Source organism: Carlito syrichta, unplaced genomic scaffold (genome assembly GCF_000164805.1).
Source record: "Carlito syrichta isolate Samal-C Ts95f unplaced genomic scaffold, Tarsius_syrichta-2.0.1 Scaffold301897, whole genome shotgun sequence".
In the NCBI taxonomy this organism is placed as follows: Eukaryota; Metazoa; Chordata; class Mammalia; order Primates; family Tarsiidae; genus Carlito; species Carlito syrichta.
The window spans coordinates 583,489-610,850 of record NW_007245993.1 but is presented as its reverse complement, the minus strand read 5'-3'; the positions used below and the strand labels follow the sequence as shown (position 1 = coordinate 610,850).

At 39.5% G+C, this 27,362-nt stretch overlaps 1 protein-coding gene across 1 annotated transcript in view; it reads left to right on the top strand.

Annotated features, from left to right (window-relative positions):
* The window catches only part of PLD5 (phospholipase D family member 5), a 115,503-nt gene that overhangs the window by 60,490 nt on the left and 27,651 nt on the right, over nucleotides 1-27,362 (top strand). Inside the window, exon 2 of the mRNA XM_008055632.2 lies at nucleotides 25,097-25,294. Coding sequence (XP_008053823.1) covers nucleotides 25,097-25,294 — 198 coding nt within the window. The remainder of the gene's footprint in view (nucleotides 1-25,096; nucleotides 25,295-27,362) is intronic.

Sequence of the window (27,362 nt, the reverse complement as noted above, 5' to 3'; positions counted from 1 at the left end):
GAAAAAAAGAGAGAAGGTACAAATTACAAATATTAGTCATGCAAGAGGAGACATCATCAGACTTTAAGGACATTAAAAAAATAAAAAGGAGAATACCATGAACAACTCTATGGTCATAATTTTGTTAACTTAGATGAAATACATACACTTTTTCCAAGACATAAGTTACTAAAGCTCAATCAAGAAAAAAAGATAACTTAAATAATACTTTATGTTTTGAAGGAGTTGAATATGTAGTAAATACTTCCTACAAAAAACAAACAAACAAAAAAAAAACCTTCAGACCCAGATGGTTTCACTAGAGAAGTCTGCTAAATATTTAAGGAAGAAAACAGTAGAAGTTCTGCACAAACTACTCTAGAATGCAAAAAAAGAGGAAACATTTTGCAACTCATCTCATGACACCAGCATTTTCCAAGTACCAAAATGAGACAAATATGCTATAAGAAAGGAAGACCAATACCTGTCATGAACATAGATGTGAAGTTTTCAGCAACATAGTAGGAAATTAAGTGCAAGAATATATAAAAAGACAATGCATCAGGATCAAGTAGCATTTATCCCAGGAATGCAAGTCTGGTTCAGTATTCAAAAAAATCAATCAATACAATGCACTTCATCAAAAGACGAAAGAAGTAAAACCAGGCTGGATGTGATGGTTCACACCTATAATCCCAGCACTTTGGGAGGCCAACGTGGGAGGATTTCTTGTTCCCAGGAGTTCAAGACCAGCCTAAGCAGTATAGTGAGCCTTGTCCCTACCAAAAAAAAAAATCAAAAGGTTATCAGTGGCACATACCTCTATTTCTAGCTACTTGGAAAACTGAGTAAAAAGGATCACCCGAACCCAGGAGATCAAGGCTACAGTGAGCTGTGATGGTGCCATGGCATTCCAGTCTGGGTGACAGTCTGGGACCCCAACTCCAAAAAAAAAGGAATACCATACCATTTTCACAATGGGTACATATAAAGCCTCTGACAAAATTCTACATTCATTCATGATATTCTCGGAAAACTAGAAATAAAAGGAAACTTTGATGACCTGATAAAGAGTATATCTGCAAAAAAAAAAAAAAAACTACAGCTACTATCATATTCAATGATAGAAAACTAAATGCTTTTCCCTTAAAGTCAATAACAAGACAAAAATGTCTATTCTCACCCATTCTATTGCACATTTTTATCGGAAGTTATAGCAAATACAGTAAGGTAAGAAAAAGAAATAAAAGGAATATAGATTGGAAAGAATGAAATAAAATGCTTTCTGTTTGCAAATGACATGATTGTCTATATAAAAATTCCTAAGGAATCTACCAAAACTAAGTAAATTTTGAACAGTTTTATGATACAAAGTCAATATGAAAAATAAATACCTCCATATATAGAAACATCATTTGTACAATGTTTCCATAAACAAATATCATTGTTCCTATATAATAACATAAACAATTAGAAATAAAGTTAAAAGTGTCATTTATGATTGTACTAAACCCATAAAGTATTTAGATATGAATCTTGCAAAATATTTTAAAAGCTACAAAGTACCAATCAAATAAATTTTAAAAGTACCTTAAATGAAGAGATATACTGTGTTTATCATTTAGAAGATGAAATATTGTCATAATGTTACTTCTCCCCAAATTGATCTATGGGTTCAATACAATTCCAAGTAAAATTCCCCCCGAGGCCTTTGTAAAAATTGACAAATGAATTCTAAAACTTATTTAGAAAAGTCAAAGAATTGTAATAGCCAAAACAATTTTTAAATAAAAGAATAGGCCAGGTGCTGTGACTCAAGCCTGTAATCCCAGCACTTTGGGAGGCCGAGGCAAGAGGATTGCCTGAGTCCATGGGTTTGAGACCAGGCTGGGCAACTTGGTGAGACCTCATCTCTACAATAAATCAAAATATTAACCAGGTGTGGTAGCGTTCGCCTGTAGTTCTGGCTACTGGGAAAGCTGGGGCGGAAGGATCGTCTGAGTCCAGCGAATCGACTCTGGGGTGGCTGTGAGCATGCCACTGCCTAGGCGATGGAGTGAGACTCCAACTCAAAAATAAATAAATAAATAAATAAAATAAAAATAAAAAAACAACAGTGGAGGATTCATACTAACTGATTTTTCTGACATACTATAAAGCTAGCAAGTTTAGACAGTGTCATACCAAAGAAAGGCATATAGAACAATAAAATGCAATACAAAGTTCAGAAATATATATATTTTTTCAATTTATTTTAACAGAGCATATATATATTTCATTTATTTTAACATAGTACAGAGACAATTCATTTTCAGCAAAGGGTGCTGGAACAGTTGGATATCTATATGCAAGAAAATGAATCTAGATTCATAATACTTCACATCTTACGCACAAATCAACACAAAATGGATCATAGATCTAAACATAAGAACTAAAACTATAAAATTTCCAGAAGAAAATCTTTGTGACCATAAGTTGGGCAAAGATCTCTTAACTACAATATCAAAACATAAGAAAGAAAGTAGGTAAATTGGATTTCGTCAAGATTAAGAACTTCTGTTTTTTGAAATAAACTATTGTGAAAATGAAAATGCAGACCACAGGTTGAGAGACAATATTTGCAAATCACATATCTAATAAAGGATTTATGACTAGGATATATAAGCATCTCAAACTCAATGAAAAGTGAACAGATGCTTCCCATATAGATGTCAAAACAACCTATAAAGATATCTTGAGCAACATCAGTCAGTGTAGAAATGCAAATTAAAACCACAATGTGATAGCATTACACCACTATTAGAATAACTAAGTTTCAAAACAAATTAAAATGCCAAGTTCCAGCAAGAATACCAAGCAACTTAGACTAACAGATAGTAGATATTGCTGACACTTTGGAAAATAATTTGGCAAATTTCCTTCCTTCCTTCCTTCCTTCCTTCCTTCCTTCCTTCCTTCCTTCCTTCCTTCCTTCCTTCCCTTATTTATTTATTTTTATTTTTTAAAGACAGAGCCTTTCTGTGTCACCCAGGCTGGAGTGATGCAGTAGCACAATCATTGCCCACTGCAGCCTCAAACTCCTGGGCTTAAGTGATCCTCCCAACTCAGCTTCCCTAGTAGCTGGGACTACAGGCAAGTCCACCACGTCCAACAGTTTTTTATAAAATTAAACACATACTTACCATATGACCCGACAATCTGACTTCTAGGTATTTACTGAGCTAAAATGAAAACTACATTCTCACAAAAATGTGCACATGAATGTTTGTAGTAGCTTTGTTTGTAATCACCAATAACTAGAAGCTACCCAAACGTTTCTCAGTTGGAGAATGGATAAACAAACTGTGGTACAGTCCATACCACAAAATATTACTCAGCAACAAGGAACAACTACTGTTCCACAAAACGATAGGAATTAATCTCAAATGCACTATGCTAAGTGCAAAAGGGAGAATTCAAAGGGCTACGTACTCTATGACTTAATTTACATACCATCCTTACATAAACAAAACTGTAGGCAAAACAGGTCAGTGATGGCCAAGGGCTGGGGTTTGAAGAGATGAGGACCACAAAAGAGGCATGAGGAATTGACAACGGCATGGTTCTGTTTCTTGATGGTGGTAGTCGTTACATAACCGTATTTTAAAACTCTAAAAACTAAATGCTAAAAAGAATACATTTTACTATATATAAATTGCATCTTAAAAAATGGAAAATAATTTTCTTAAAGCTTGTGATCTTATGATGGTATTGGCTCATAAACTGTCACTAACCTAAATGTTAGTTCTGAACATATTGGCTATTTGGTAATGCAAAGCAGTCTGTTGGTTCCAAATAATCTAGCACAGGATTTTAGAAAGCGTTTCTTGTGTGCTCATGACTCCTGTGAAGATAACGAAACCAGTGATAGGACAAAAAGTAGCTGTTTTTCACTACTCCACTGTATATGTTTACTAAGCTTGAATACCCTCAGTGAATAGTGATGAGCTCTTGTAAATTATACTTCATGCTTCTTACACATAGCTCTTGCTGTCATTTTAACATTAGAGCTGTTTAATATATACGATCCTTGTTTTTCTGGGTCATAAAAACAACAAGAGAAAAAATAAGTGTTCCTTTTAGTGCCTATAAAATTGTGGCATTCAATAATTTTTTTTAAAGTGTATGGCATGTTGTAAAAAAAAAGAAGTCTAAAATTATCTGAGAAGAAGAAATTGAAAATATATGTTAAAAAATCAAAGTAGGATTTTAAAGTGATTGGAGACCTTAATTTATTAAATATGATATTTAATATCCAAAATACAAAAATTACTCCACCCTTTCATCTAAATGTTCAGGTATATGCTAGTTTACTGGTTGTATTATCTTTTTATTAATTTCAACTCTCATTTCCAAATGAAAAAGTCATTTGGAATCAGAAAGTGTTTAATTGTTAAAAACCAAGTGAACAGAAATGTTTAATGGCAGGAAGAAGACAAGACACTGAACTGTAAGAGAGGAGAAACAATGTACACACAAGAAGCTATTTCTTCCTTTTCTCACCTTCTTCTGGGCTCCACCCTCAGTCTTGGGCTTAGAGAGCAACATTGATGATTACGGCATCATGGTCAACCAACTTGATTGATGAATTCATCTGGGACTCCCCACTTCCGATCTCTATCTCCTACTCGACTTCCTTTAGGAAGAACTTCTCAGAAACATAGGAAAACAGAAAACTTTCTTCTACATATTTAAGAAAATTGATAAGAATGTAAGGGAAGGGATTTTCTGGTTGCCAACAACAAAAAAGGAAGATATTCTTCAAAATTCATCTTATGGAACTCCCATGGGGCATAACCCATTTTGATCTCTTCTTTCTTGATATTCCTCATTTTTTTAAATTAAAAAAAAAAATCCTATGTCCTATGACATTGAATCTTTTGCTTCATCTCCTATCTTTTTGATTTGTTCTTTTTTGTCTCCTTTTGAGAGTTCGTCTTAATTACTGAGTTCTTCTCTCAGATTACGGTGTTCCCCGGGATTTCATTAACTCATTAATTTATTCAAAAAGTATTTATTATACATCTACTACATGCTAGACACTGAAAATACAGCAGTCAGCAGGACAAACAAGGTCATTGCTATCAACAAGGGACCATATCGATAGACAAATACATTGATAACATCCTGAACAGCCTACCCACTCTTCTTGAGGGCATCATCTATTCTTGTAGTGACAACCATCATTTCTGTGACATGGTTCTCACATTAATGTCACCAGCTCTGACCTCTCCCTTGAGTTTCTGGATTCCAAGTCACCAAGCCACCCAAGAGGATACAGAGCATAGTAGTTAAGAGTGTGGGTCATGGAGCTGCTCTGTCTGTGCTCAACTTCTAGTTTCCTCTTTACTAAGTATTTGGTATTAACTGCTCTATGCCTCAGCTTCCCTGTGTGCTAAGTGGGGATAATAATAGTTCCCACCTAATACGGCTACTCTGGGGACTAGGGGAGTTAAGACATGTAAAAAGTGTAACATAATGAAAGTTCAATGTTAACTGGTTTTACTATAATTAATAATAATATCACCATTTGTACTTTCGAAATATACTTCTAACTCACTGATTTACTATGGTCATTGTTCACTCAAGTCAACCACTTTAGAAACCTGTCTCTTTCTAGTCCCTGCCCCTACACCATCCCCTAATCATTCTCCAAGTCCTACCATAATTACCTCCTGTCTCTGTGGTTCAGGATTTATTATCTCTCCCTTGCTCTGTTCCTAGTTTCTTTCTTTCCAAGTGAGCTTCAGAGAAACTGGGTAATGTCACTTCACTTCTTAATACCCAAGCAGACTGATGGTCTGAGGGCCAATCCAGATGTTTCGGTTTGCTAAGCGATACTAAAAAATGAATTAAGTGTAAATTTCATCACATGGAACATATGCTCCCTAGTTCAGTCTCAGTTGCCCCTATTCATAGGTTTTACAAGCATTTATATCACACATTTGTTCTGTTCCCCGAGACAGTTGAGTTTCCGACTCCTAACATAAAGGATAAAGGCCCACTCCGTAACATGCCAGCCTTTGCAAACTGGAGCTCACCACTCACCAGAACTTCTCTTCAGGAGTTTAAGCTTCTGACATTTCTCACCTCCAGGCCTTTATTCATGCTGTTTCTTCTGCCGGGAATGTCCTACCAACTCTGCCAGTTGAAACTATAGAGTTAGTTTCATGATCCTTCAAGATATTTTTTTCACATTTCACCATCTCCATGAGGACATTTCACACCCACCTAATTCAGCAGTCATCTGCCAATCAAACTACAAGCTATTTTAATTACAGAATATTTGGCAAAAGCCTATGGACTCTTTCCTTAGAAACATGCAGATCTACCCTACACCAGCTGAGCTCCTTGCATGGTCCAGAGCTATTCCAGGGATTCTTCTAGAAAAATGGATAGCTACAGGATCTTCAGAAAATATCCATCCTATTTATACTATTTCCCATTCAGTCTTTTCCTTAACATTGGTGACACATTTTAAAACAGAATGAAGTATATGTGCTGATATAGGACACAATTAAGTAAAAAATAGGCAGTTGTAGAATACTTAGATTGCTCCATTTGGAGATATGCAAAGGAGAATGTTTTATATGCATCCACATATAAGTCAGATAAATATTTGTTTTACTTATTTATTTTTTATTGTTTTAAATGTATTTTTATTATTCTATAATTTTTTTTTGTAGAGACAGGATCTCACCACATTGCCCAGGCTGATCTTGAACACCTTACCTCAAGTGATCCTTCAACCTTGACCTCCCAAAGTGCTGAGATTACAGGTGTCAGCCACCACACCCAGTGCATTTGCTTTTAAATGTACAGACTATTTGGGAAGTTTCATCAAAAACCATTAAGATGAATTTCCTCTAGAAAGGCAGATAGAGAAGTCATGGTGTAACTATGCTACCAGGGGAGGCTTTTCTCTCCCAGGTAGCATACCATTTTACTTCTTGAAACCTTTTGGCCGGGCATGGTGGCTCACGCCTAAAATCCCAGTACTTTGGGAGGCTGAGGCAAGAGGATTGCCTGAGCCCAGGGGTTCGAGATGAGCCTGGGCAACTTGGTGAGGTCTCATCTCTACAATAAATCAAAAAATTAGATGGGCAAGGTGGTGCATGCCTGTAGTTCCAGCTACTTGAAGGACTGAGGCTGAAGGATCACCTGAGCCCATCAAGTTGAGGCTGTGGTGGCCGTGAGTGTGCCACTGCACTCCAGCCTGAGCGACAGAGTGAGACTCCAATTCAAAAAAGAAAAGAAAGAAAGAAATCTTTTACAGAAGTCTTGGAGTGCAAGGACTTGTGCTTCTGACAAAAAGAAAGCCTTTAGGCTGTCCTCTGAGTGGATGTCATCCTCACGAAGGAGTCAAAACCTTGCTCATCTGTCTCCCATCTGCACTGTAGCTCCCTGCTGGTGAGGAGTGTGCTGCAATCCTTGTGATCCAGACTTCTAGTCAATTAGATGGATAGTGAACTTCATTGAATGAATATATGAGTGAATGAATTATCGATGAATGGGATGTGAAGTTGATGTGAAATACTTATTCACATTAAAGATCCTTAACTCAGCATGGCAACCCATGCCTGTAATCCCAGGGGAGGTCGAGGCAGGAGTGTCGAATCCAGGAGGAGTTCAAGACCACTTGGGCAACATAGCCAGGCCCTGTCTGTAGAAAAAAATTTAAAAATAAGATAAATTAGTTGTGCATTGTGGCACACATCTGTAGTCCCAGCTACTTGAGAGACTGAGGTGGGAGGATAACTTAAGCTCAGGAGTTGGAGTCTGCAGTGAGCTATGATCATGCCACTGTACTCCAACCTGGTTGACAGAATGAGACCCTGTCTTTAAAAAAAAATTCCAAAATTAACTCTGGAGATGAAAATACAGGATTATTTATGAACTCACAAAAAGTCATATGCACCAGATGAATTTATTTATCCTACATGTCTAGTCCTCCCAAAAGCAGAGTTGTGATACATTCCACTTAGGGAAGGCTGCTCTCACACCTGCCTTGGCATTCTCTAGTCATAATCCTCCCCTCCCTGTCTCCAGCACTCCTGCAAAGCCCCCACCTCCAGAATGAGTTCAAAGAAAGGAGAGATGTTACTACTGAGAGCTTGTCTGCTTCTTGTGAGCCTGTGGAGGTTGAGAACTACAGAATGAGTTTGCAGATCCACAGAACAGATCTAAGGAGAGATTCTGAAAATATCTCTTTTCAAGAATAGAAGGAATTAAAACTGCCTGAAAAGGAGGAGGCCAAGATGAGTCACTAAGTCAAGCATTTGCCTGCTTGAGAACAACAAGATGAAGACTCGAGGCATTCAGTTGAACCAGAAATCAGTTCGCTGATTAAATTAGAGGAGTTGCCGAAAAATAGGAAGAGATAGGAACCAGAGACTCTGTCAAATCTTCCATGCCCCAGGACAGATGATGTAATCAAGGGGAAGATGGAAAATGTCATTAGGAGCCTGTCATTTTATGGTGACTCGTTACCTTTGGCGTCTGTCCAATGGGACAATAGAGAGAAAATCCCCTGCAGGACTATAAGGCCAAGCCAGGCAAACTTTGACCATAACAGTGGATAGAGAACTTCCTCTGTGTTATGTCTTCAGACATGGATCTACAAAGACAAGTCAGCTCTTGGAGGAAAGGAAGAGCCAGCGGTTCCGGGTAGGCAAAACAGATAGCACCACCCAGCTCTGGAGAACGCAGTGCAGCTCCTAACCCAGCACAGGGCCAAGACCTGGGCAGAGTGTTGACAGAAACCACAAAGGGACTTGGAATAGTGCTCTCTCCACAAGGACTCCTTTGCTGCCTTTCAATTCAGGTGAGTCATTAAATATAGGAAAAAAAGATAGTAGAAAAGTCAGTCATCACCTGTGGCTCCTCTGTGAGACTTTTTCTGGAACTGAAGAGAAGGAGCTGTGTTCCATAGTGAGCAGGTGTATGCAAACCTACTCCCAAAGATCAATGGAGCTAAGATCCTGAAGAAAAAGGCTGACATATCCAGTTTCTCAGAAAGAAACACTTAGCAGGGACTTATGAGCAGAAAGGATATCTCAGGCAGCTGAGAGACACTGGATCCTTGCACCTGCCCACCAGAAAGAAATTATTCTTTATATAGCAAGCTTTTAGGGTAATGGCATGAAGAGTTGGTCATTACTCAGATATCCTTGTAAAACTTGTGACCCCTGGGGAAGTTAATTAAGCATCTTCATGAGGGGTTCTCCATGCTATGGGCATCATTTAAGGACCTTGCTGCAGGAGTTAAGCATCTGTCATCATGGCAGTTTCACTGCCATGTGGCATCACTCTTGCCATGTATCAGGCAGTTTTTCTACAAAGCAGAAGCACACATAGAAGCTGCATCTTCCTAGGTGCTACCTGCCAGGTAGGAGGGTAAGGACTGAGCAGTCATTAGCTTCTCACTTTTCCTAGTTCCAGGAGAATCACGCCTACAGGAAAGAGTCTCCTCAGACAAATCCTCCTTGTGCAGTGGCCTCTGTAGCCTCACTGGCCATGCTGCCTGCAGTGGCCAGCTGCCCTATCTGCCTGGATTACTCAAGAAGACTCAAGAAGACTCACTGACTGTGAGCACAGTTTCTGTCACTCCTGAACCAACCAGTGCTGAGAGGATCGTAGGACATCTTCCCCTGTCCTGTCTGCTTTCATCACTGCCTTTAAAAGAACCTCAAGAACGCCGGGCATGGTGACACAAATCTCTAGTCTCAACTACTCAGGAGGCTGAGGCAGGAGGAGTACTTGATCTCAGGAGTTCAAGGTTGCAGTGAACTATGATTGTGCCACTGCACCCTAGCCTGGGCAACAGAGTAAGTCCCTAACTCTAAGAAGAAAAGAAAGGAAAAAGAGAAAAAAGTCTCAGGAGTAACATGCAATTATGCAACTTGATAGATATTGTTAAACAGTTTCCCATCACAAGGAGCAAGAGAAAGTTGCAGGAAAGACAAACAAACAAACAAACAAACAAACAAAAACCCAAAAAAAACCCTGTGTGAGAGGCATTGTCAGATCATGGCCCTGTTCTGTAAGAAAGACCTGAGCTGTTATGTCTCCAGTGCAGGTTCTCCTGTGACCACCAGGATCACCCCTAGTTGCCCATTGAACAAGTTGTAGCTATACACAGGAGGAAGCTCACAAGCTACCTTGAGTCTTTGAAAAAGAAGTAAAAGATGCCGAAATGGGTTATGAAACACACTTCTCAAAATCTTTTGGAGTGACTGCAAAAATGGAAAGGTGCAAGAGGTACTGTTTCTCTGAATTTGAACCATTTAAGCATTTCTCAAGAAAGGAACAAGTTGTAATTCATGGCAGGCTACTAACTGAAGAGAAGGATGTTAGGGAAAAAAACCTGAAAGCAAAAACCAAATTACAGACTACATTTTCACATTTAAAAAATCTGTTTTGTGAAATAACAGAGATGTATTTGCAGGCTGACCTGGAGTTACTGACAGATTATGAAAGTGTACATAATAAGTATGAAAACCTGAAAACCCCCACAGTGTTGCAGTATGAGTTAAAGAATGAGAGTGGCAGCATCTCTCTCCAATTTAGGTCTGCAAAAAAATGATGAGGATATTTGAATCAGATTTGACACTCAAGCCTAAAACTGCCCACTCTAAACTTATCACAGAAAAAAGAAAAAGAATCGTATTTGACATGGAGAAACCAAACTTTGCCCATAATATCAAACCGTTTACTTTGTACACAATCCTCGGTTCTGAGAGAATTAATACTGGCAGGCATTTTTGGCAGGTAGAAGTAAGAGGCACAGGTATATGGTCTTTTTCTGTGTATGAAGAATCTTTTCCAGAGATGCTTATATTGTCTATCTCCAAGGAATGGATGTTGGCAATTCTAGCAGTGGACTAATATTCATGGTATGTGGGAACTAGCCCCCGGGGAACAGATTGGCCTTTTTCTGGACTATGAATTAGGAGAGGTTTCATTTTATAATTTGAAAGTTGATCATATTTATTGACATTCACTAATGGATATGAAAGGAAAACAAAACAAAAAACTTATGCTTTATTTTTCTTTGGACCTTTTCAAAATCTCTTGCCTTTGCTATAGTCAACCCTGAGTGATATTTGACCTTAAAAACTGTTTTGTATGATGTATTTTCTTCCAGTGTTCTTGAAGATTATGTTTAATAAAGAATGTGACTCCCTACCCCCCAAAAATCCCTTCTAATCTCATGCAATATTTCCCTTATTTTCCTTAAGCTGCTTATCAGATTCTGCCTTGTCTCACAGTTCATGTCTGCTTTTGTTTTTTTCCCCTCCTCTCCCAAGTGCCATTAGTTCTCCAACTCTCCATACACATCCGTAGACACCAGAGATCAGGACTTGCTCAGAGTGTATCCTTTCTAATACAATGCCTTGTACATAAGAGATGCTCAGTATTTAATTATTTGATTGAATTGAATTATTTATAAATCCTGAATGCCAGTCTATGAGCTGACTAAGCAATTATCACCTTTTTACAAAAATTGCATTGTTTATGAAATTAAGGAAATCATCATTTTATAAGTATACTTAGGACAAACACATTTTCTTGTCACGTTTGGTTACCAAACTGGTTTCTGTGTAGTAACTGCTCTTGGATATCCAGTTCATTTGAATCATTGATGACAGCCATGTCTTAGCAATCCATAAACATGTGGAAAGAATTGAAGAATTAAACTTTCACTTTAGGTCTAATGAGAATTTTGAAACCGGCAAACAAGTATCTAGTCTCTTTTTGTTTTCACATTCAGTGGCATTCCTTTCATTTCTTCTGTCAGGTGATATTTGTGGATTAGCTCTCTCTGCCGATGGTGTTGGGTCTCTCTGTGGCTCTGATGCATTTGTGAAGATGCTCACAGCCCAGGTCCATGGTCAATGGTATCCTATTGCTTTCCCGTTCATGCTAGACTTGACTTGTATTCTGTATGATGGTTCTCAACATTAAAGAATCTTGCATGTTCAAACCAACTAGGCTGGCTGATGGGCACTCCTCAAGACATTTCCTCCTGTGAGATTGTTGGAAGCATTCCTACCCATAAGACTGCCAATCTGGGTGGGGCTCAGTGGCTCAGCCTGTAATCCCAGCCCTTTGGGAGGCCAAGGCAAGTGGATTGCATGAGCCTGTGGGTTCGAGACCAGCCCAGGTAACTTGATGAGACCTCATCTCTACAATAAATAAACAAATTAGCTGGGCATGGTGGCATGCACCTGTAGTTCAGTTACTTAGAAGGCTGAGGCAGAAGGATTGCCAAAGCCCAGTAGAGCGATGCTGGGGTGGCCATGAGTGGGCCACTGCACTCCAGCATGGGCAACTGAGTGAGACTCCAACTCAGAAAAAAAAAAAAAGATTGCCAATCTAGTTCCAAATAAGATACGCCTAAAAATCTGTTTTTATTGGGACTGTTTTTAAAGATAATATTGGTTATATTCATAGGGAAACAATATTAAATCATTTGCAGTAAGTTTTCCCAGTTCCACATATCTATGCCTGTTCAAGCCCAGTGAAATGTTCCATGTTTTTTAGCCTTTGACCAGCCAGTTACCAAGCAGCTACTGGACAGTCTCCCATCCCCTTAGGGAGAATCACCTCCACCCAGAACCTTAAGAAGATTACCCTTTCATAAGCTGAAAAAATTGATTTCAGAGAAGCACTTTGTAAATACATTGGGAAATTAATACATAATAAAGTTCCCAGATTTTAAAATTTACCCTATTTTATCCAAGATTAGTGACCAGCAGATAATAATTATCTAATTCAAAATTTTTTTTTACCCTATTTTGGAGTATTGACACTGTCTATAGCATCCCCGTCTCAAGCCTGAGAGAAATGTTAGTTATGTACGTATTGAAAAGAGTCAGATGTGCCACTGGGACACAAACATGATACCACAGCCTCAAACAGTAGTGTTTTGGGTATTTTGTGGGAGTTAAAGTCTAGCAAGTAACGAAAGGATCAGACAAGGATTTGGCTTCTCAATTATATTTTCGTATTCTGGCCCATGCATTCTCTTTGAGGTTAGGATATCAATTTGTTAAGCATGTGGGAACACCTTGAGCAGTTGCTCCACTCAGAGAACTATGGTGGGGAGAGGGTGGTGAATACTAAGATGAAAAGTGCAACAGATCTGTGAGCAACAGGGGTAAGTCAAGAGTATGTTATAACACAACACAAAGATAAATGTTACATTTTAAAAATTCTAACTGAAGGGTACCCGCATAATGAACATTTGTATACCTAACCCTGAATTGTACCCCCATCTTTAAAATAAAAAATTTAAAAGTAAAAAATAAATTCATTAATAAAAATAAGAAAAAAATAAAATAAAATTCTAACAACGTTTTGCTTACGAATGGCAGGATGGAAGCTCCTTGGAGTGCTAATACCTGATTCACATCCATGGGAATGGCCATAGGAGAATTAGAATGAGAGTGTTAGATGTGAGAATTCATTCTGAGATTTTTAGGAAGTCAATAAATAGCATTCCTCTCTTACCCTCATGAGCTCCAAGCCATTTTAAAAAGTACCTCCAGGAACTGAATAGATGGTGAAGAGACTGTCAGTTTATTATTGATGAAGCCAGAATGAGAAATGTAGTTTAGAGGTGTGGTCAAAATTGGGCCTCCTACTATGTTTTCCAGACCTGAACTTGCCCAAGTTAAAATCATAGTAGCTACAAACCTGCAGGCTGCACCTTGCATGCTCTGTGGAGGGCAGGAGTCAACTTTCTGGAGAATGCTGCTCTGAGTGAGAGGAGATGCCAGCACCATGCAGGCTGAGTTTATTCCCTGTCTCACCAGGGATGTCACTCTTTCTACCTTGGGAGGAGTAACTGAGCAGGACATAGAAAGAAGCTGGAAGTTATGCTTTTTGATACTTCCAAAAGGATAGAAGCTCTTAATTTTTGGACCAAAGCCTTGGGCGAGATAGGAACACTAGGAGAGTGAGAGGATAGACTTCAAAGTCCTAATGAAGACAATAAAGACCAGGTTACAGTGCAGAGCTCATTGACTGGGATTCAGTCATGACCCTAGTTTGTATTTTGGACAGATTTATTAGCATTCTTGTCAATGACCTATCCTGATGCAAGTAAAGACAACTTTCACTCTAAGTTTCTTGCTTTATCTTATTTTATTATTATTATTATTATTATTATATTATTATTATTATTATTATTTAAGACAGGTCTTGCTCTGTTGCCCAGGCTGAAATGCAGTGGCATGATCATAGCTATCACAACCCCTAATTCCTGGGCTCAAGTGATCCTCCCACCTCAGCTTCTTGAGTAACTATGACTATAGTTGCACACCATGACACCTGACTGCTTTTTCTTATTTTCATAGAGACAGGGTCTTCCTATGTTGCCCAGGCTGGTCTTGAACTCCTGGCCTCAAGTGATCCTCCAGCAATGGCCTACCCAAGTGCTGGAATTACAGGCGTGAGCCACTGCACCCAGCCTGAATTGCTCGGTTTTTTTTTTAGCATGTAATATTGACAATCTGAAAAATGGAAAATAAGTAGTTGTGCAAGTTTCCTGCTTGAAATTAGGAAGGGAGGGAGGGTAGGGAAATCTGTTTGAGTCAGGCAGCAGCAGAGCACGACAAGAGCATTCGTAATTTTCATATGCAAGGTGCAGCATGTCACTGCATGTCTATAAGCCTTTTCCTAGAGAGTGTAGGTGTAGCAGAGTGTGCGCTATGCTAACACCTTCTGATGTGTGGTTGCTTGTAATGATAATGATGATGCTGCTGATAATAGCAAGCACTCGTTATTCTGTATGGAGGACATTGTCCTGAACAAATTACACACACATACACATATGTGTCTTTTTTTTTTTTTGAGTCAGGGTCTCACTCTGTTGCCCAGACTAGAGTGCAGTGGCATGCTCATGGCCACTGTAGCCTCAACCTTCCACTTCAGACTTCCAAGTAACTGGATCTAGTGGTGCACACCACCACACTAATTTTTTGATTTATCACAGAGATTAGACCTCGCCATGTTGCCCAGGCTGGTCTCGAGCCCATGGGTTCAGGCGATCCTCTCGCCTCCGCCTCCCAAAGTGCTGAGATTACAGGAGTAAGCTACTGTGCGTGGCTGCATAGGTGTATATATGTACATAAATATGTGTATATATATGTGCATATATTATATATACATATATAAACATATATGAGGCGGACCCCCAAAAAACAGAATTTATTTATTAAAAAGTGTATTCATGCATGTTTAAATTTGTCACCTTCAAAGTACTCTCCAGTGGATGCAATACACCTATTGAGACGCTTTTTCCCCTGCTAAAACAATTTTTTTCTTTTTAAAATTTTTTACTTCTAAAACAATTTTTGAACACATCAATCTAGATGCCTTTTAGTGCTTCTGCCGTTTTTTTTGTTTCACCTCTTCCGTACGGGAAAAACGTTTCCCTTTGAGGACTTTTTTCATCCAGGGAAACAAGTTGCTCAGGGCAAGATCAGGTGAATAGGGAAGGTGGGGCGTGGGGTCATGAAGTTTTTAGTCAAAAGCTGCTGAACACCGTTTCATGACGAGTGATTTGTGAGTGCACCTGGCAACAGAGCACACTCCTAAATCACTCATCATGAAATGGGCAAGCATGTTTAAAGAATCTCCCCCCAAAAATTCACTGAAGCCAAATACAGCCTCTCATCACAACGCTAACTGGTACACTGATGCCGATGGGTTCTTAGAACACTTACCTAACGGGGGAATTCTGTACTACTATGGTCCTGCCCTCCAAATAATCATTCTAGGTTTTTCTGGGACCCTTCCCATATATTAATCCTATGATTAATCATCACAACAAGCCTATGAGTATTATTACTATCCCACTCCACAGCAAGGCTAAGGAATTTGTCAGTTGCAGACACAAGATATTCAGAGACTTGTCTAAAGTCAAGAAGGCCACAAAGCTGGAATTCAATTCTAAGTCCTTGCTCTATCCACGAATACATGAACTCTCTGGATGGCCAGAGATTGCACTCAGGGTTGCAGGCTAACCCTCCAGTAGCCCAGACCAGAGGAGTACGGTCTCTTTTCGACATTCTGAGAAGAAGCTACATAAACAGAGTAGTGATGAAATCGATGGAGGTGGGAGACTAGGTGTAAGTTCTCTTTTAGAAAGGCGAGCCCTGCCCTTGTAGCTCCCATTGCTGTGGTGTAAGCGCGGTGGGATGGTGCAGTTCAGAAGGATACTATGGAGAAGTGCAGGAAGCCCGCGCCCTGAATGAATGAATGAGGAATGAAGGGATGAAGCAGGAGAAACACACTGAAGTAAAAACATTTTTCTGGAACAGGAAGGAGACCTTTTTTTTTTCTAAAAAATGTTCAGAGTGTTTCTGTACTTCAAGGTCTCTCTCAAAGCAAACTCTGAAGATTAAATTGGTTTTATGGATTATAAACTGCAAATGAAAACCCACTCAGTTCCATCCACTTACCTGTTCCTCTCATTATTTGATGACTTGGCTGCAAAGGAAAATTGCGTGAGATTTGTACTTTTAAATTTTTCTTTCAGGACATTTTTTCTACTTCTCTGTTTTCTTTAATTATTTTATCTTTGCATGGATTTCAAAAAAAGCTAAATGGGTAATATTCATATTACTGTTAATTTCCTGGTATATGAGTTGGGGAAAGGGAAGCATAGTTATTCAAGTCTGGCCTAACAGCTTTTCAAAAGAGAATAGATCCTTTGAGGAGCCGAAAAGGGGATCAAATACAATCAGCTGAAACTGGGGTGATCTCAACTTCCTCACTGCTTACTAAGAAGACAAGAAGACAGAAAGCAGGAAGGACAGGAGGAGCTATGGTGGCATTTTGAAATCAATTTCAACCATCTTAAAGAAACAAGATGAAATTAAAATACTCAAAGAAACAACTGAAATATGTTATGTTTTTAATTTGTTTTATCTCATTCCACTTCCATTCCTCTAAGAGTCTTCCTGGCCTTGCTAAGCTATGGTGCGGGCATGTGCTCTTTGAAATATGGCAGGCTATAATAAAAATAAGAAAAAAATAAAATAAAATTCTGAAATAAGCTTGAACTAGCTGTTCTCTGAGATTCTTACATTCTTTCCTGTCTGTCCAATTAGTCATGCTCTTTCCAGCAAGCATTATTGTTCCCACCTGGCAGACATGAAAAATAAGACATCAAGAAGTTAAGTGGCATAAACCACCCACTGTGGGAATGAAGGGGCAGAAGAGTAAGCGCATTTCCGAGCAGGGGGCTATCTTTGAGCTCCCAAGATTCAATTCTTTATTTCCTGTCCCCAGTAACAAAAATTTCACCTTGAGGGTAGAAACACAATCAAGTTAGAGCTCCTAGTAATTAAGTTTCTCCACAGTAACTCAGAATATAAATCAGGAGCTAAGTGGAGGCATGTTAGTTGCTCACAGTTGCAAGTTCTTTTGTCTTTGTCAGAAAAATTAAAGAACTACTTGTTCACATTTCTATAAAATCATGAAAACAACAAACCGGACATCTGTAAATGATAAATTGAGCTGTGGTTAGACCCACTCGTATTAATTATTCTGAATTACAGCAAAGAGCAATGCTAATGCCTCTCTCGCCGCTCTGCTGACAAGCGCATCCATCAGATGCCCGCTCTGGCTTCTGCATCACCAATAAAACCCCCAAACCAAGCCTGTCTCCCTGTTGCTGCCTCCCATGACCTGGTGAAAAGGATTTCTTCTTTTTCTCTGCTCACTGCATTCCCTTTGATAACCACTTCCCACTAATTTTTAGAAAATGATCCATAAAATATTTTTCTAGTGTAATGACATGTTTCCCCTCATTCTTATTCTGTTTTGAAACCCAAGACACTTGTAGAGAAAAGAGAGGGCGTGCAAATCACCAGTAGGACTCAGTCCTCATCCACAGGGAACTTTTAGTCTTGCCAGTGCCGCAATTTGTAAATAATTCTTCCTGAAGATTAAATATTAAATTGTCTTTGAGTATGCTAACCTCAGCTTTCCTGATTATTGGCTGGACATTTGGGTCAGTCTTTTAATCTATTTGTACCTCAGTTTCCTTACCTGTAAAATGGTTGTTGTTGTGAGGTCTACGTGCATACGGATATAGAAAGCATTTTAAACAGGATCTGTGCACAGTGAGCGCTGTAATAAGTTAGTATTGCTTCTGTTGCTATTGTTCCCTATGCAGCAGGTTGATGACATCTCCTGGATTGTGTGAAACCCAAACACTCCCACCAAAGTCCCCCATGCTTCATTATATCCTAGTGGAAGGGACAAAATGGAGCCATTAGCATAACTCGAGCTTGAAATAAATAATTAGGTCGATAACAGCTTCTTGGTGGTGTCCTCCAGGTGTCTGAGGCCTTAAGCCTTCCTTAGCTCATAGACTCATCACTAACACTGCACCTACTTGGTGGAAGAAATAATCCATCTCTCCCAAAAAAGTAATTAGCTATGAATCACCAGCTTTTTCAAGATGATTTTACTCAAACAGTTAGACCATTCAGTCAATCAGCTTAACTTATCTTCAACTGCATAAGTCAGCTGTGCGACTGAACTAGGAAGTCAGGGTGACACATTGGGATACCCTGAAGCATGTGGCCAGCCATTGGGGCTAGGTGGGGCTGAGCTGCCCACCACCAGGCAGAGGGCTTTCTCTGTGTTATCTTTGGCAACTTTAAGAATTCCTCAGCTAATTATTAAAAAATAATAGATGTTGACAAGGATGTGGTAAATGGGAATGTTTATATGCTGTTGGTAGGAATGTGAATTAGTTCAACCTCTATGAAAAACAGTACGGAGATTTCACAAAGAGCTAAGAATAGAAGTATCTTTTTTTTTTTTTTTTTGAATCAGGCTCTCACTCTGTTGCCAAGGCTGGCATGCAGTGACGTGATCATGGCTCACAGCAACTTCAACCTCCTGGGCTCACGTGTTTCTTCTGCCTCCGTCTCCCAAGTAACTGGGACTACAGTCTTCATCACCATGCCTGGCTAATTTTGTAATTTTTTAGTAGAAATGAGGTGTTGCTATGTTGCCTAGGCTGGGCTCAAGCAATCCTCCTGCCTCGGCCTCCCAAAGTGTTGACATTAAAGGCGTGAGCCAGCCGGGCTTGGTGGCTCAGCCTGTAATCCCGTGCTTTAGGAGGCTGAGGTGAGTGGATTGCCTGAGCCCGCGGGTTCGAGACCCACCTGGGCAACTTGGCGAGACCTTATCTCTACAATAAATCAAAAACTAGCCGAGTGTGGCAACGTGCGCCTGTAGTTCCAGCTACTCAGAAGGCTGAGGCGGAAGGATCGCCAGAGCCCAGCAGGTTGAGGCTGTGGTGGCCGGGAGCGGCCACTGCACTCCAGTCTGGGAGACAGAGTGAGACTCCAACTCAAAAAATAAAAAAATAAGAAAAACAATAAAGGCATGAGCCACTGTGCTTGGCCTAGAACTATCATTTGTTCCAACAATTCCACTTCTGGGTAGCTGCACAAAGGCAAAGAATTCATTATAGCACTTGTATATTTATCTCAGCATTATCCACAATAGCAAAGTCATAGAATCAGCCTGAGAGTCCATCAAGAGGCGATTGGGTAAAGAAAATGTGAACTATATACAGAATAGAATACTTTTCAGCCACACAAAAAAAATGAAATCGTGCCTTTTGCAGCAAGATGGATGGAACTGAAGGCCATTATCCCAAGTGAAATGACTCAGAAACAAAAACACCAAATACGGCATGTTCTCGTTTATAGGTGGGGGCTAAACAATGTATGCATGTGGGCATAGGGTATGGAATAATAGACAATGAAGACTGAGAAGAGTAGGAGGGTTTAGGAGGATGAAGGATAATAAATTACTTAATGGGTACAATGTACACCCATCAAGTACAGGTGATGGGTACACTAAAATCCCAGATTTCACCACTACACAATGTATCCATGGAACAAAACTGCACTTGTACCCCTTAAACTTGCACACATTTTTTAAAAAGAATTCCTTGGTAATCAATCAAACCTTTAGCTTTTTTTCTTTGATAATCTAAGCATGAAAAACTCATCAGTAGCCCAAATCTCTATATGATTTTTCTTATTGCCAGCATTTTAAGATGTGTCGCAAAGCTCTCCTGAATTTCTGGCTCTGGATGAAAAAAATCTATAAAATAAAAGTCAGTCGTTTTATAGCAGTTGTTTTTGTTTGTTTGTTTTTTCCACCTTCAACAGCAGGCTGAATCAATTTACATAGCTAGAAATGGGTTTGAGTCATTCCAGGGTAGAGAGGGAAGATACTCAGGGGAAGTTTAATTCTCTTTACATCTTTAGAGGGCAGGACTTGGCTTCTTTTACTGCCTCTAGGCACTAAATCTGTAATGTGGCCACAGAAGAGAATGATGTCAGGGATTGCAAATAAAAACTCACAAGCCAGCAGTTTAGTTTCCACATCAGGGGAAAAGAAACACTGAATGTTTGTTTAGAATAAGAGTTATTGGAAATTAAAAATAGCTGGAGAAAATCTAGACAGAATGCATAGAGACCGTGCCACTTGTATCTTGATGGTGATAAATGATACATGAAGAGAGTCTTGGAGATGATTCATTCTGTGATGCTCATAAGTATGCTTCCCTCCATCTGATCCTACCCGAAGGGACAGCCAGCACTCATAATTATGATGGCATTAAATAAGCATTTTATGTGATGCTTCCAGATTTTCCATTAGCTAACACAGTTTGAGCCAGGCACTGAACCAATGTTTGCCTGCACCTTTTCATTTAATCTTCATACCAGTCGTATGGTGTGTATTCTTTTTCTGTTTTGTTTTTTTAGGATACAGGGTCTTTCTTTGTCTCCTAGGCTGGAGTGTAATGGCATGATCATAGTTCACTGCAGTCTTAAATTCCTGGGCTCAAACAATCCTCCAATTTCAGCCTCCCAAGTAGCTAAGACTATAAGACTATAGGTATGCACCTGGCTAATTTTTCTTTTCTTTTCTTTTCTTTTCTATTCTTTTCTTTTCTTTTATCTTCTCTTCTCTTCTCTTTTCTTTTCTTCTTCTTCTTTTCTTCTCCTTCTTCTTCTTCTTCTTCTTCTTCTTCTTCTTCCTCCTCCTCCTCCTCCTCCTCCTCCTCCTCTTCCTCCTCCTCCTCCTTCTTCTTCTTCTCTCTTCTTCTCTCTACTCCTCCTCTTCCACTCCTTCTCCTCCTCCTCCTCCTCCTCCTCCTTCTTCTTCTTTTACAAGCAGGTTCTCCTTTTGTTGCTCATACTGGTTTCCAACCCCTGGCTTCAAGTGATCTTTCCACTTTGGCATCCCAAAGTGCTGGGATTACAGGTGTGAGTCACTGTGCCTGGCCTACATACCCATTTTCAGATGAAGGAAGTGAAGAGGTGACGTGCTTTTCCATGGTAGAGTTAGTCTATCTCCAGAGCCTGTTCCAGAAAGTGTCTCACTGTGTCCTAACTGGATCATATTTGTCTCTCTCTTGTCCCTGTGCCTCCTAGGCAGGGAGAGCTATCAGAGATGACACCCTGGCACCCTCCTAGATGTCAATTTTCAAAATAACTGTTATCCAGAATAGTCACATCTTACCATAATGAAGAACAGTTGTCTTTCTTCGGGTAGGGAGCACTTGTAGTAGTGCTTATGACTACTTCATTTAATAGCAGTCTGCATGTCAGCAGGTGTGGCAACAGGACAGCTGCTTTGCTCCACATCCTCTGCTGTTGGTTTTAATCTGCACCAGTTGAAGCAGAAATGGCAAACCTCCATGTAAGGACTAGGGACCATGCATTCCTGAGAACGAGGTGGATAGGGAAAGAGCCTATTCTTATCTAGGTTTTGTCAGAGCTTTCCAAACATGCGTGTCTGCCATGTGTGAGCAAATGACCTGGAATCACCAAATGTGGAAAAACCAAAGTACACCAAAGAGATCAGAACATAGTGAGGGTGAATTATGACCACCGAGTTTGTCTTTTGGTTTCAAAAGTCAAATGATTACTTTGACTTCTACTTTCATGGTGGTCTATCTGGGGCCCTACTTGGGCTTGGATAGCATTGACTTTTTAAAGGCAGTCCCTCATTCAAAAGACAACCCGGTGTTGGGCTATGCACCCCGTTGCTGGTAGATACAGAATGTACTCCATTGTTGGGAGGTGCAGGAAGCACACCTAGCAAACAGTTGGGCCATTGGCCAATCTGAGGTCTGTCATTGATACTGACCACTGAGTGTCATGCTTGTGAAACTCTTCCAGGTGGATATCTGGGGCTGGCATAGCCAGATGGGTTTCTTGTGGTCATCTCCAGCTGTGCTGCTTCAGGACCCTTGTACCAGCAGAGAGATTCTTGTTAGATTCAGGTGCTTAAGATCAGAGGCCCTTGGGCTGGCCTGCTGCTAGGTCTCCTGGATTGAGAAGCAAGTTTATTTTCATCTCTGACCACCATCTATTTATTTAAAAGGCCAAGTAGTCATTCAGTAGAAAACTTCTGAGCAACTAGTATATGCCCACCACTGGAAGTAAAAATATTAACCTAACTTGTCCCTCTCCAGAGTCACTTAAGGGAAACATATATATAACTTCTTAAAATTATGATAAAATGTAAAACATGCCACATCAGATATATGGGTCCAGAAGGCAAAAAAAAAAAAGTATCAGGAAAGCCCTCAGTCTGTAGGGCGGCTATAAACCCAAGGGAAATCAGATGTCAGCTCCTCTACTCCCACCCCACTTCCCTATTCCCATCACCAGACATAGATTCTAGTTCTAAAGGTTAAGTGGAGACTGGGCATGATGGCTCACGCCTGTAATTCCAGCATTTTGGGAAGCTGAGGCAAGATGATTGCTTGATCCCAGGAGTTCGAGACCAGCCTGAGCAACATAGTAAGATCTCCACTCTACAAAATATCAAAAAACTATCTGGGTGTGGTAGCATGTACCTACAGTTCCAGCTACTTGGGAGGCTGAGGTAGGAGGATCACCTAAGCCCTGTAGGTTCAGGCTGTAGTGAGCCATGTCACCTCTGCATGTCAGCCTGGGTGACAAGTGAGACTCTTGTTAAAAACAAACAAACAAAACACACACTGCAACAACAACAAAACAAAAATAAATAAAGGCTAAACTGGTGGAAAAGTTGAGAAATAATGAAATGCTAAATGCTTCCTTGGAGAAGTTTATGTGATAACACTGATTCCTTCTGGGAAAAGGCACAAAAGTGTGAAGACCAGGTGCAGAGCATAATATGCCTGAGACCCTGTAGACAGCAGAGAGAGGGCCCTGTCTCCAACCTGGGATGAGAGTGGCAGTCATTAGCAATTACTCTAGGCAGTGTTTGGACATCTCTGAGATTAGAAAACACATAACATGTAAGTCTCTTCTCTTGCCACCGCCAAGGCCTAGGGTCTGAGTGTCCTGCCCCTAGCTGTCCCCTTCTCCACACCACATGCAACAGGAACTTTCCAATTCACAGCCTGATCATTCCCCCTCCCCACTGCTTGCTTCCGCATGACCTCCAGCATAAACAACAAACTACTTATCTCTGCACAGGCCTTCTGAAGAGTTGACATTTTGTCCCTCCATTTTTATCTTCTGCCATCAGAAAAGAGATCTATACACATACATACACGTTCTCCCCTGTCTAGCCCACTTCAACCACATGGCTCTGATTATATCATCCCAGCCTCAGTGCCTTTGCACACACCAGGTTTACACTCCGTTTCCTCTTACCTTCTTAATCTTGCATTGTCCGTCAGGTATGTGTCCATGTAATTCTAGGAATCTTTCCAAAGATACACAAAGATATTGGCACAAAGATGCTCACTGCTTTGTTTTTCACGTTGGAGAAAAAATGAAAAGTCCATTAGTATCCTTGTGTCCAACTTGTATCCATCTATTCTGTGGTTACTATGAAGCTGGTAAATGATAACGGGACTGTATGAAAAGATCTCCAGGGCATATTGTACTGGAGAGTCCCAGGGGGCGAGAAAAGATAAGTCCTTACATGGAAGGTGGCATCCCTATAACCCCCAGTAGAGTCTTGAGTAGGGGCTGAAGAAAAGGATAGGAAGGGAGTTTCATATCAGTGAAGCCCAGGTCTCTAGAAAGCCATGTTCCCTCACTGGTTGTTTAGGTCATATAAAGCATGTACATTTGTGTACTCTTCTTTCACGGCAAAAATTTCACTTGGTATAGTTTCATCAACTCCACTAAAAATCACCTGTAATTTTAAAAAAAGAAACGCTGGACTCAAATGAAGCCAGTACAGCTATGTTCCTAGGAGTATTTAATCAGGGGTCAGAAAGCTTGCATTCAAGTTTTTAATTTACCTCTGACTAAATCTTTAACTTGAGAAGAGTATTTTTGCTTACTTGTGTGGTCTTTCTTTTCTTCATTCATGCACTGAGAGAGGTAGACAAAGTCATCTCTAGGGTGTCTTTTTTGCAGGATTCTATTGGTCTACGACTCCTGAGGTTTGTGCAATGTTAATGAGAATAATAATTGCTAACATTATTGTTAGTGATTACCATATATTAGACACTGTTCTAAGCTTCTTATGAGTAGTAACCATTTTAAGTCTCAGAGCAACTATATGAAATAAATACTACCATCTCCATTCTATGGAAGAAGAAACTGATGCCAGACATTAAACATGTTGTCCAAAGTCATATACCGCTAGAAAATTGTGGAGCTAGAACTTAATTCCAGAGAGTCTGACTCCAGAATCCATGATAGTAACCATTTCTGTTATACTGCAATTAAAATTCAATCTTATTCTTGCTGCATAATTTAAGGATTCATACAAAAATTAATTTGAAGGAAACAAACCTGAAGAGTCTATATGAAAAGTGTAGATGAAAATGGGAAAATTATCTGCAAGAGCCAGACTACAAAATGCAAGCAAAAATTCTACTTAAATATTTAAACATTTTTATAGCATATCACTTCTATATACCATAATGTGACTATATCTACATACTGCTGTGTAATAGAAATTACCCAAAAAAAGTCACGACTTTATTCTTATGCATTCTTTTTTTCTCTGAAAATAACACCATCATAAGCACATGGAATTGATGCTTTCAATTTTAATTTCACAGATGAAAGAACTCGGTGTCATCTTCTACAACTGCAGCTGCCTGGTCCTAGATTTACAAAGGATATTTGCTTTATATAGTTCATTAAAATTCAAGAGCAGAGTACCTCAAACCTGGTCCAAGAGACTCTATGGAGTCTATGACAATGAAAAGAAATTGCAACTTCAGCTGAATGAAACTAAATCTCAAGCATTTGTGTCGGTGAGTTGTTTTTCCCTCTTTCTCTTTCCCTTCCCTTCCTTCTTCCTCCAAAGGCTCTTTATGAAGTTGGAATGTTTGAATGTGACCTTGTATTGGGCAAAAATGAATTAGACTGGTTCTATCCCATACCTCGAAGAGTTCAAATGTGTCCATTCTGACGCTCAATCATATGCTACTCCCAATAATAACGGGAATACATCTTAATAATCATCCCTCATGCCCGATACCTGGAGTTACCTCATTTGAGTCCCACAGGCATCCTGTAAGGTGGCCATGGGGTTTGACCATTCTACAGAAGGTATTGAAGCTTATCTACCAACACAGAGTCCATCAGACCAGAAGTACCAAAAGGGGTTCTATGTTCTCCCCATGTGTGTGTGAGTTTTCCCTGGGCAGCCTAGTTTCCTCTTACATCCCAAAGCTGTGCCTATGAGGTTCATGGGCATGTCTACATGACCCAAGAGTGAGTGAATGTGAGTGTGGGTGTGGGGGAGGTTGTGAGTGCACCTTGATTTGGATGGTGTCCTGTCCAGGGCAGGTTCCTGCCTTACCCTGAGCTGCGGGGATTGGCTCTGACCACCTGAGACACTGAACTGGAAAAAGCAGGTAAATAATTATCATGCTTGTTTTCATTAATCTTTCTTAAATGTATACACAGCTCATGTTTATTTCTGTGTTTAATATTAGAAGTGTTTTGGTCTTTGTTTAGAAGTTTGGTGGTGTTTCTGTGACCAGAAATATGCCATAGTAACTTAATTCTCATTTACATCAATTAGCCTATGGTACAATTGGTTTTTTAAAGTCCTGGTACCCAAGATCCAGTTGACAACATTACATAAGGACTTGTTGTATTTAAGAATTGTCTAAGGAGCCTGTTTAAAATGTAGGTTCACAATTTCTGCCACCCCCACTCAGATCTGATCCCCTGAATCTAGGAGAGATCTTGGAATTTTGATTTGAATCAAGCTTCTGAAGTGATCCTGATGTTCAGATCAACTTCTCTAAACCATACACCCAATTTAATATTGTTATTTTTCTCTCTCGATTGATTTCAGTGCTTTTATGCCAACTTTTATGTCACCAAAGACCATTTAAAGGGTACATTTTATCGTTTTTGCCTCTTCAAATGAAAGCACAATCTGAAATTTTAGAAATGTAACAATAGAGGGAAAAGAGGAATTTGAAGTTTTTGTTTTGAATAACAAATTCACATAAAAGTGAATAGCAGAAAATAGACTATGAAAAATTTTCATCAAATAGAGCTAAAATAGTTTTTTTTTTTTGTATGTTTGGAGGTCGAGTAAGGAGTAGCAAATAGCATACTTCATAGGGCATTTTACTAACCAAATATTTCATGCATACATTTTTATTTCATCTCAAGACCACCGTTTAAGGACAGAAGGCCAGAGAGTATTCCCAATTTGTAGCTGAGAAGCAACAGAAAATTTGCCAAGGAACCTTTAATCCAGATGGTAACAGGGTGACATGACATGCCTCGCCTGGGACAATTGCTCAGCCAGGTCAAGTAGAACAGATTGGAAACAGCAAAAAATAGATGAATTAATGAACACATTTTGGATAATCACTGGATTTTGAATTTACACTTTGAAACTTAGAGATAAGTAAATGTGGTTGTGGCATAATTTAAATTCTCACTCCTTTTTGTTGATTCTAAACTTAACATATCTACCACAGAGAATGGCCTCAGGCCTATAGTAAAATCTACTAAAATGCAAGATCTTTATTATATTCTAAGGCAAATTTACAAGTTGCTTTTTATTAGTTTACCAAAAGATGAGCTGTGAAACAGTTCTTCGGGTAGTCTTTTAAACTGTATAACGTCTTTACTTTCTATTTCTATTTTAATTTTCTATTTTATTTCCTATTTCTTATTAATAATATGAAACCTATCTTTGAATTTAAATTCAACAGCTATTGACTGAACACCAATTTTGAAGAGGTATAAAACCTTACAGGTATAAAACTTGTCAGAAAACCTCTGCTATTGAATTGGTGTCATTCATCCAGAGCTCCTTTATCTCACCTCTGTTATATAATTTATCACATT